The sequence below is a fragment of the Poecilia formosa genome, unplaced genomic scaffold, assembly GCF_000485575.1.
Source record: "Poecilia formosa unplaced genomic scaffold, Poecilia_formosa-5.1.2 Scaffold2304, whole genome shotgun sequence".
Classification (NCBI taxonomy): Eukaryota; Metazoa; Chordata; class Actinopteri; order Cyprinodontiformes; family Poeciliidae; genus Poecilia; species Poecilia formosa.
The window spans coordinates 1,454-12,790 of NW_006802243.1; the positions used below are offsets into that span (position 1 = coordinate 1,454).

The 11,337-nt window shown below is 44.3% G+C and overlaps 2 protein-coding genes across 2 annotated transcripts; both read left to right on the forward strand.

The window, feature by feature from the left end:
* Window positions 1-203: 203 nt before the first annotated feature.
* Window positions 204-6,666, forward strand: LOC103133147 (cat eye syndrome critical region protein 5-like). Its single transcript, XM_007544919.2, has 9 exons — window positions 204-1,027; window positions 1,217-1,408; window positions 1,483-1,595; window positions 2,273-2,366; window positions 2,662-2,695; window positions 3,666-3,840; window positions 3,917-4,093; window positions 5,515-5,680; window positions 5,986-6,666. The coding sequence occupies exons 1-9, from the start codon at window positions 971-973 to the stop codon at window positions 6,166-6,168; spliced, it is 1,191 nt and encodes a 396-aa protein (XP_007544981.1). The 5' UTR covers window positions 204-970; the 3' UTR covers window positions 6,169-6,666.
* A 136-nt stretch (window positions 6,667-6,802) lies between these two features.
* LOC103133148 (phosphorylated CTD-interacting factor 1-like) lies at window positions 6,803-9,462 on the forward strand. The gene is made up of 4 exons (XM_007544921.2): window positions 6,803-7,637; window positions 8,867-9,021; window positions 9,094-9,218; window positions 9,298-9,462. The coding sequence occupies exons 2-4, from the start codon at window positions 8,895-8,897 to the stop codon at window positions 9,445-9,447; spliced, it is 402 nt and encodes a 133-aa protein (XP_007544983.2). The 5' UTR covers window positions 6,803-7,637; window positions 8,867-8,894; the 3' UTR covers window positions 9,448-9,462.
* The last annotated feature ends 1,875 nt before the right edge of the window (window positions 9,463-11,337 follow it).

Here is an 11,337-nt window from a genome sequence, read left to right on the forward strand (position 1 = left end):
AGTTCCCCAACCCGATCTCTCCCCAGTGGAACGAATAACAAAAGGGAAGAGGAAATTAATAACTTAATATTTATAATAGTCCTGGAGGACCCTGAACAAGAGAAGAAGAAAATAAGGAGGAGCTGGAGGACCAAACCCCTTATAGTAAACACAGAGGACACAACAGTCAAGTATAAGCGGACAAATACGTTAAAGAACACATTTTGTGTAAATATACAACTATTAATACAGACCCAGTTACACCAGACAGAAGAGCCTCTGTCCCAGTGTTCCCAGCTGCTGATAGGTTAATTAGAGGCATCACTCTGCAGCATGTGATTGGCTGATTAGGTAGGGCATGCTGCACGTGTCCTCATGTGAGGAGACAACTGCAGTCAGCTGCAACTCATTTACAGCTCCAGGAGTTCTGGTTCTGGACGCAGATAGTCTGACCCAGCACGATCAGAACCGAGTATTTAGGTTCTGTTTCCAGACAGAAGAACCATCCTCACCTTATCAGAACCAGAACCCTATGGTGATGTCTAGAGATGTTCAGTATCAGCCTGCAGGTTCTGGTTTACAAAAATTACAAAACAAAAATGTTTCTAAAGCTGCTGATGAAGAAGAGTATGTGAGGAGCCGCTACCAACCTTGGTCCTGCTATTCCTCTGACTGCCTGAAGGGGGAGATAGAGTTCCAGGCGTTAAGCTGTTGGCCTCAAACAATTTAACATTTCAGAGGGGAGCAAAGGATCGTCAGTCTGAATCTAAGGAACATCTTCTGAAGTTGAGGAGCATCAACTTAAAGTCTCACGTTAAACGTCGGTTTGAGTCTAGGGATCGGAGGAACAGAGGGAACCTGAGTCACCTGGCTTCAACCAATCGGAGATCTCCCATCATTAATGACGTCATCATTTAGCCCACCCCAGTGACATCACAGACCTGTGGTTTTAAAGCAGCAGCAGCTGCTGTTCTGAGGTCAGACCGGCGGGATGTGGAGCCGAGGTTTCGGACTGCAGCTGGTTCGCCAAGCGTCCACTGTGAGACAGGTCAGGGGGACACTGTCCCCTGTCCGCTTCCTCATTCCTTTCTTCCTCTCCATTTCTTTTCCATTTCCTTCTTTCCTTCCTTCTGGAGTCCTTCCTTCCTTGATTGCTTAGTTTCCTTCTTCCTTCCTTTTGGTGTCTAACTGGTCTGTTCTGCAAACCTCACCTGTCTCCCACCTGTCCGGCCGCCAGGTGGGCGTCCTCTTCGATGTCGATGGCGTCCTCCTGCGCGGTGGATCCGTGATCCCGGCTGCTCGGCGCGCCCTCAGGAAGCTTGTGGACCAGAACCAGAGCTTTCTGTTTCCTGTTGTTTTTGTCACCAATGCAGGAAGTTGTCTGAGACACCACAAGGCGCAACAGCTGTCTCACCTGCTGGACGTGCAGGTAGAGGGGGAGGGGCTTAAAGGCTGCTGCTGCTGTGTGATTGGATCAGAACAAGTCATATGCTTCCTCTGCAGATCGCACCTGAGCAGGTAGTTCTGTCGCACAGCCCTCTGCACATGATGGAGACGTTCCACAATAAATGTGTTCTGGTGTCTGGACAGGGACCAGTGACCCAGATCGCCCACACGTATCCTTCACCTGTTGGCTCACCTGTTGGCTTTAAAGTTACTCATTGGGCCATTTTCGTTTCATTTGTTGTGGCTGAGTGAGTTGAGACTCCAATACTTTAAAGGGGCAGTATCATGTAAAATCAACTTTTTTGATCTTTCCACAATGTTTGAGAAATTCTTTTGTCTCCATAGCAACCATTCATCTGCAAAACACCTAGGTGGACCTAGCCCCACCTTCGAGATGCAGCTTTTCCTATTTGGAAATATTTGATATTTCTCCTTCAGACTAGCCAGCAGCAATTAGCAAACACCTGGTGGAACTGCTGAACTCATTATAGGATATACTACTCAGAGCATCACTGGTAAAAATGTTTAAGAGTTAATAGAGGAGCCATGTTGCGATGACTTCCAGAAGGTGGAGCTTCAGAAAGAGCATGAGTTTTTAAAGAGGCAGAGGCCCAATTTCAAGACATTACATCAGGAAGTCAAATTTCTTTTAAGTCATATTTGTTATATTTAGCATTTTGATAACAACTAAAGGTAAAAGTTATTCAATTATGCTATAAAATGGCACTATGTCCCTTGAAAACACATAATACTGCCCCTTTAAAACTTTGCAGGAACACACGGACCAGAACTCAGAGATGTATGGTGACCAGATGATGTTGTGGACTTTTGACTCGGTATTTCTCAGTTTGGGTTTCCAGAAGGTTGTAACCATGGAGGAGCTCTCAGAGCAGCACCCTCTGCTGGATATGGTGGACCACAGCAGGAGACCCACCAGCACTGTGAGTCCTGGCTAACCTGAGCGGTTCTGTAGAACCTGGAGTTAATGTATGTCCTGTTTCATGTTGATTTTATTGATCAATAAAACAGTATTTCCAAAAGTGTCCGCTGAATATCTTAGACATGTTTTTAAAGGGGCAGTCTCTGATATGTGCTGCCATCTGGTGGCTAAAGTGGGGCAAACGACCATCTCGGTCAGTTTTGTATATTTTGGTGTCTCCACTGATTAGTTACTGATCCACAGGAAGTGTGCCTCCTGTTCCGGCTGATAGATTTTTGTTGTTTTGTTTGTTTCAGCCCAGTTCTTCAAGGATCCTCCCGCAGATACAAGGTAACACAACCACAACACCGCCCAGAATCTCAGGTTTAATTTCTCCTCTTCGGTTCACTGTCACCTCTGAAAACCCAACTGCACCTTCAGCTGAATGTTCGATCAGGAAATGCAGCCTGATGGTTTAAGAACCAAAACTGTCAGTTTGTAACATTGTTTACTATTGTATATTCCGTAGATATTTTCTTAACCATAAGATTCCCTATTAGTATGTTTTTGTAGAAAAGCGCCACCTAATGGACATGCTTGAAAATATATGAAAAGTGCTGTGTCACAGTAGATGAGAAAGTAAATTGTATGTGGTGTGTTTAACTTAGCTCTACACAGTTTTCTGACCGTTACATGTGGAATGCTGTGCAAGATTGAAGAGACGGCCTGTTAAGGCCTGTGCTGAGGAATTGTTTTGTGATATCTACCAAAGAGAAGTAAAGTTCGTCGTTCATCAGACTTTGTGTGAATTTTGTAAGTACTTCTTCAATTCATTAAGAGATATTTGTGGAACAGAAACGCATCAGCTAAAAGCCAAGCTAGTGAACGCCAACAAAAGAAAACTGAAATTCATTCAACAATATAATGGCTTTGCACTGAAATGAAGCAACTACATGTTTCTGGGACAGAAGGAACTGACCATGTGACGCCTAACGAGGTTAGCCACCAGCTAATGAGGTTACAGTAGCCTAGGTGTGACGAACGTCTAAACGGATTATTTGTCCGAGGTCATATTCTTCAACCGTTTCAAGAAGAATATTTCTGAACTGAATGAACTTTGGTAGCAGGATTTTCTCGGTCTGCTGCTGTTTCATCTGTGAACCACCAGGGGTGCTAGTGACACCACTTTAGACTCTTGACAGCGTTGTGTCTTGAGGGTGTGATGGATTAATGAGAGCTCACATCTTTCCTACTGGAAAGGCCAAAAGCAGCTTTTTGTTGCCATTTTTGTTTGAAACCGTCTTCTCTTTTGTTGCCGTAGCGATCATCCTGTTTGGGGAGCCAATCAGATGGGAGACCAACCTGCAGCTAATCGTTGATGTGCTGCTGACCAACGGTAGACCTGGGTGTGTGTATGACACTAGGCTATCGGCACAGATGCCCGTTCTTGCCTGCAACATGGACCTGTTGTGGATGGCTGAAGCCCCGTCACCACGGTAACAGGCTCTCCCTTGAGATGTGGGCGGGGCAGGAGGGCGTCCAGCCATTGGTGACCCGGATGTGTTGCTTCAGGTTGGGTCATGGGATGTTCCTGCTCTGTCTGGAGTCCATCTACAGGAAGTTGACCGGCCGGAGGCTGGAGTATGAGGCAGTGCTGGGGAAACCCAGTCTGTTCACATACCAGTATGCCGAGCAGCTGCTTCGCCAGCAGAACCAGAACCACAAGCTGTCTACCATCTATGCTGTTGGGTATCCACAACCTGTCTCTTAACATGTCTCCGAGTCTGTCTCTGAACCTGTCTCTGGATCTGTCTCATTTGCCTCTGTTTCTCGTCCCTGAACCCATCTCTTGACCCATCTCTCAATGTGCCTAACCAAACCAGAGACTTGGTAACTGTATCCCATGATGCACCACCTGTTACCCTGTTGGTAACCTTGTCTCAGTCTTGGTCTTCGTCTGTAATCCTGAATGAAATCAAAGTCTCTGTCATGTTCCGAAACCTCCAGTCTGTAAGGCTGTCTAACTGCCTGTGCTGTTGAATGACCAAACCTGTGCACCATGTGACTGATCCACCTGTTCCCTCAACACTTTCAGGTAACCAAGCATTCTGTCTTCCTCTCTGAAGGAACTGCTGCCTTTGTAGAACTTGGAAGATGTAGTTAGTTGTTGTCCCCTGGCTTTAGAGCTTCTGTAAAATGTTCCACTAAGCTGATTAATGTTCAATAACAAGACTTTATAGGTCAGTGGTCACCAACCTTTTTATTACCGTGGACCCGTGTTCTAACTATCTGTCATACCTCGTAAATTCAGCATACCTTGTGGTAATGATAGTCAGAACACCTGTTTGTTCATGACTGGAATCAGTTCTTGTGTGGTGTGTTGCTCCTGCCGTGTGGCTGAACACGAACCGATTGAACCTGTTGTACTTTTATCAGCTCTGTGGTCACAGAGGTTTGGAGAATTGGCTGACAATTCTTAAATCGTGCCATGTGAACCAGACTTCAGACTCACAAGCTCTACTCCTCTCCTCTCGTCTTGACCTTCCCTAACGCTCGCTGACTCTGGTCGCTATGGTAAAATAAGATACAGATGCACAAAATTTTACTTTTGTGAACATTTTAACTTACGATAACGACTAACGGGAACCCTGAGCTTGTTTCTCTGCAACGAGACGGTCCATCTGGGACTGATGGGAGATGATAACACCTGAAGTGTTTCTTATATGCACAGGGTGTTTGGTGTCTACGTGGCCAAGCAGTTTGAAGCTTCATTCCGTCATTATCAAGCCGGTCGCCGCAGATCACGCAGAGCGGCTTGTAATGTGGGACTCACCTACTGGTCCGAGATAAATCCATCCTCCTGTCTCTTCTCTGGGCCTTTTCCCCTTTGCAAAGAAACTTTCCAAAGACATCTGATCCGATTCTTACTCATTTTGCTGCTTGTGGGCTCAGTGTTGGCGCGCAAGTAACAGAGAATCCGGTTAAAGGATTTTCAAAATAAAAGATCCTCCAGACTCAAATAATACATGAAACGAAAATATTTAATTATTTATTGCGCTGCCCGGTACTAATTGGTCCATGGACTGGTACCGGTCCACGGCCCGGGGGTTGGGGACCACTGCTATAGAGGACTTTTTAAAAAGAAACTAGACGCTGTTCCTGTTGTCTAGAGACAACCTGATGACGGACATCTATGGTGCCAATCTTTATAACCGCTACCTGGCCAAGCACCACACTGACACGATGAGCGACACCAAGCTGGTGGCCCAAGGAACCGGTACCCCGGTACCGGTGGTGGAGGAATTTGCCTTTGCGGCTCAGTGCCGCTCCATCCTGGTGGGTAGAGACCACTTTTTGAAAATTTTGTTGGGATCCTTTAAGGTTTACAGCTGGAGTGGATGTGTACATAACATGGATTTTAATGAAGTAGTACAAGTACATTTAAATGTATTGCCTCACCATAACGTACCTTACCCTGCCAAACCTTACAGGATCTTTCCACCTCTTAGCGTACCTAGGTTTTTACAGGTCCATTACCTCAACAGACATTACTTCTCTATAAATTACCTTTGTTGACCTTTCTTTACTTTAACTCTTCTTATTTTGACTCGTTGTTGCTATGATCCTCTACCTGTCTCCAGGTGTGCACAGGTGTGTATAACCCTCAATCTCCACTGCCTGGTGACCAGAACGTTTCAGAGACGATGCTTCATGGTCAGAACGACCTGAAAGTGGAGCCAGACCTGGTAGAACCGAGTCACATGGTGGAGGACGTGGAGGCCGCTGTGGACCTGATGCTGCAGCAGGAGAGTCCCAACACTTGACGGACCTGTCCTCCGACTGACCGTCTTAAAATCTAACATGTGGTTCAGACTGCACACTTGGATCACACCTAGCCTGTTATCTCTTACCTGTGGTGGCTGTCTCTGTTTTACATGAGTAGAGCTCTGCAGGTGGATCTCAAACCTCAATCCGTCTGAAGTTGGACAAGTGATCTTTACATTTTTTATAGCAGAACAGGTGAAGCTAAGCTAGCAGTTCCTTTGAGTCTAGACCTGTGTGAATTCATTTAGTTACTGTGAACATCAGAAAACTAAAATAAACTGTTAAACTTTTTCTCAACGTCATTGTTTTTATATTGAGTCCAAGCATGTGAGACATTACCTGTGTAGGTATGTCTCTACAGGACCAAAGGTCATAACAAATGTTTAGATCATTCTAGATATTATCTTTGAAAAAAGTAACGGTTTACTGCAATGATGTCATGAACAATTCAAAATGAACTGAGTTTGCATTAAAATAAAATCTTTGTGAATTTAAAATGTGAAGGTATAGATTTTGTTTTTCAGATCATTTAATAGATCTTGAAGCATAAACTTTGGTTTCAAAGTGCTTCAGATGGTTGATGAGCCATCTGAACCTTCAGCAGATTCTTTAGCAGGTTTACCCGAGTGGTGATTGGACCAGGTGGCTTGATTGATCTGCTATTCTTTGGTAATGAGATCAAAATGAAGTGTGAACATTGATAGAATAGGACTGGTTAAGGAGGTGAATTCAAATTCAAAATTACTTAATTGATCCCAAAGGAAAAATAAATGGGCAGATTTAGTACCTGTTGGTTCCAACAACCTGCCTCCTGTCAGCTATCCTTCATTCATTGTCTGATAAAACTTATTCTAGGTCATCTACTAGCCCTGGTCAAGTCTAGGTCAGATTATTCTGGGTTTTCAGGCCTTCTAACTGAAAATGTGAAGATAAAACCGTTAAGACAGGAGCACAATTCTACCACTGTGGCAAATCTAATGAGATATTTGACTGGAACCGATTTGACTGGTTCACTCAAAACCGTTAAAGCAGTCATTCTTTGTTTTATAGATTGAACATTCATAGGAAAGTAAAGTGTCTGTTGAACATATTTAGGTGTATTCAGCTCACGAATTGCTGATTTGAGGTCATTTTAATAAACTGTTTCTTTCATAAGGTGTGGAATAAACACATTAAGCCTCGGACTGTGAGTTTCAAAAGGTCTGTGTTAATTCTCTCAGTTTGGTGACTGAAATCCAGTTCAATTCGATTCTGGGCTTTACTTCGCTGTGGTTTAAACACTTTGACCTCCTCAACATGGCGCCGGGAAGCAGACACGTCGACACCGGAAGCGTGTCAGCCGCCGCGCCTGCGCAGTGGCTGTGCCCGGGTCCCTGTAAAGATGTCTGAGCAGGCGGGGAGGGAGCGGAGCGGACGACTGAGAAGCAGCGCGGAGAAGCCCCAACTGTCTGCTGTTTCACCACACAAGGTAAGAGCAGCAGACCCCGTAGGAGTTCTAGAAACACACCGACAGCCGGCTTAAGGCTTCGTATTGCGGATGGAGGCGGTTCCGGGGCTGTGGAGCCTTAGGGTCGAGATTTCGGAGCAGAAATGTTGGTAAAGGCGCGCAGAGCTGTGGCAGGGGCGTGTCCGCCATCTTTGAGAGGAGTTGGAGCTTAGCGGTGGCGGCGGATCGGAGTTCAGAGTCCGACAAAATCATCTATTGGCCACTGTCAGAGCAGCTATCGGGTTAGGCCGCCCAGTCCGCGGGGATTTGGCACACTTTCAGGCGGTCTGGCTGCTCCTCGGAGTAGTAGTAATCGCCGCGGTCTCCGATAGCGGAGCGCGGGCTTCGAGCAGCAGCCGCAGCCTTTTGTTGTCCTCCTCCCCCTCCTCCCTGTTTGCGCTGGCTCTCAGCGCGCATGCGTGTAACCATGGCGCTAGTTCTTGCGTCTGAGAAGAAAAACAACCGAAAAGCTTCAAACAGTAACATAAAATCAGATGGATCAGAACCGATCTGCTGCTAGTTAAACAGAACCGATCAGGCGCTGATGGATCAGAAGCGACCCGGCGCTGATGGACAGGTGCCGATCAGCTCCTGATCAACCAGGTTTCATCTCTGAAGGAACGTTCTTCCATTCAGTTCTCCAGCCTTACACAGACTGGTTGGTCCAGACTCAGGTGGTCCGGATTAATCCATCAGAACCAGGATAAAATCAGAACCCACACCTGTCATTTTAAGAGCATTCTTGTGGCAATAGTTAGGTTGTGAGTTTGATTCCCCCTTGACCCCTGAGGAAAAGACGTGTTGATGTTCAGGTGAAGCTGAGCACCAGGAGGAAATATTCACTCTATTTAACCTGATAATGAAACAGCATTTTATTTTTTTAGTCGGAGAATCACTGAAGCTTTTCCTGGTTGGTGATGTATGGTTTTCACAGTTTTAAATCATAAAATAAATACATTTAAAGATCATCCCCATTCATGCCTTGAACCTTTATCAAATGTTCTTTTTATTTAATTCAGCTAAAAGTCCAAAGACGCCCAGAATGTTCATTAATTCACCTGCAGATGAAAAATCATTGGCGTTTTTAGTTTTGAGGCCGTCATCTCCTCTTGGGTTAAAATATTAGGCTTCAATTAATTTTTAGCTGAAAAAAGTGTGGACCATTTTACTTCCTCTGTCTTTTATTCTGAAAGCCTGTCTCTTCCTGTCAGGTCCACATGATTGTGATGAACAGCTGAAATGTCCAATAACAGCCAGGGATCTGTGAAGGGGGAGGCGGCCACCATGGTGCCACCCTCTGGCCCCGCCTCCTCTCACGGACCGCCCCTTTCTCCATCCACCACCTCCAAATCACCTGAGCTTCCAGGTACCCTACCTGTCCTCTGACTTGTCCCTGTACCACCTGTCTCCGGCTCTAATGTCTCATCTGTCCTGCCAGATGAGTTGGTCCAGGCTGGATGGTCCAAGTGTTGGTCCAGGAGGGAGAACCGGCCCTACTACTTCAACAGATTCACCAATCAGAGCCTGTGGGAGGTGCCTGTGCTGGGTCAGCATGATGTCATCGTGAGTTTGCACCACCAATCGATTTAGCAGTCAATCAACCAATCAGCTCCAGCGCTGATGACTCATTGATCTGTTTCAGTCTGACCCACTGGGTCTGAATGCAGCTCCCGCAGAGGGGGGAGATGGTAACCTTGGAAACGGCCAGAGGAAGAGGAGGAGCTCTGAGGAGCAGGGGGTGGGGCCTAACAGTTTCAAACGGACAAAGGTAAAAAACAAGGGCTGCAGCTAACCATTATTTCAATAATCCATTATTTATCCATTAATCGGATAAATTTGGATCATTTCCCCATCACTGGTTACAAACATGATGCATTTCTGTGTTGATGAATAAGTTTTTACATTGCACATACATTTGTTGACAAAATATTTAATAATTAGTGGTTTAAAACTAGACAATCTAAAACAATTCTGATTAAATTATAACTAAAACTAAATGTCTTTTTAGTTAAAAGATTAAAACTAAGTAAAAATTTGCTGTAAAAATTAATATTGGCTGCAACTAACAGTTATTTTAGTAATTGATTATGCTGACGATTAATCGGATTACAAAATTGGCACGTTCTGCAGATTTTTCAGTGTACTGCTTAAGCTTATTTTATACAATGTTGCTGTATATTTTATACAGCAGCATTCCTTTAATGAACACTTGATAATTTGTAGCAAATGATGCATCTGCATATAAATAATATAATATCAGGACAGTTTAGGGCTGATCTGATGATTATTTTTAGGATGAACCTGTTAATAATGAGATGGTCTAAGATGCTCAATAGGAGATTATTATGGGCTTTTTTTTTTACCAGACGCTTAACCAGGTGAAGCTGAAAGAGGAGTTCTGGTAGAACAGATTTACAAAGATTTTTTTCTTGTATTAAATCCTAAACATTTATATTTTTGAACTGTTTGGTCTTCAGTCCTGCTCTCAGGGTGTTGGTCTTAAAGCAAACGGCCTTTTTTGAGTCTGTATGCCCCAGTTGATGATTAATTGATTACTAAATTAGTTGACGATTACTTCAGTACTGGATTTGATTAAATGTTTGAGCCCTAAGAGAAAAGCAGCCATGTTGGCAGTGTTGATTTTGGTAACGATGAGGATAACGACGTTATTTCGTTGATTCCTCTTTTTTATGACAATAATGAGATGATGACTAAAGTAACATTTGATGACTAAGACATGGCAAGACGTCTGTGAGTTTTCATGGAGATGAAACATTTCAGTGACGCTGATGTTTGGCCACGCCCACCATCTGACGTTACTCAATCATAATTGATGCAGCTCATTACTTGAAGAGACTCGGTGGATGCAAACCCAGAAAGGATGTATGGACTTATTCCTGAGGCTATGAACAACTCTTTTTGAAAGAAGAGCTGAATCGTTGAGGGACGCAGCGCCACATGTGGATTTAAACTCTGGACAAAACGCTAGGAAACCTTCAAGGAAACTTGAAGGCTCACCGCACTGATACTTTTTCAAAAGTAAGTTATGCATACAATGTTACCTGATAATGGATTGAGATGAATTTCTTGATAAACTGTGAGATTCTGGCGCACACGGCGCTAACTGCAGGCTGCGCTGTAACTTCAGTTCATTCGCTAATGTGCGTTAGTTTTGGGTAGAACATGGGAGGACCCCTCTTGTAAAATACGGAATCGTTCTTTATGTGGCAGCGAGTTGTTGCTGAAATATTAAAATGGTGGTGGTGGACCGCTATTACCGATGTTGCCTTCAGTTGCTGATGTCACGGTTGCCTAAAAACGGAAAACAAACATTGCCCTGCTCTCGGCCTTCATAAACATCCACCCGGTTTCTCATCGCGTCCTCAGAAGCGAAAACTGTTTAAATAAAATACAGATGTGAGCAGGAAGAGGCGGATCCCAACAAACGAAGCTGAAGTTGGTTTCCGATTCTGGGAACAAATAAGAGGCGATTCCACTTCATTTTTCACTACCCTCAGCATATTTGATCTACTCCAGTTAAAAAACTACAACAGCTACACACTTCAAACCTGGAATGGATTATTCTAAACTAATAACAGAATATTTAAAACCATATTTGTGAAACCTTTATCTTTATCTTCAATAAAGGTTGATTTCACCAGTTTTTACAGGGTTCATACCG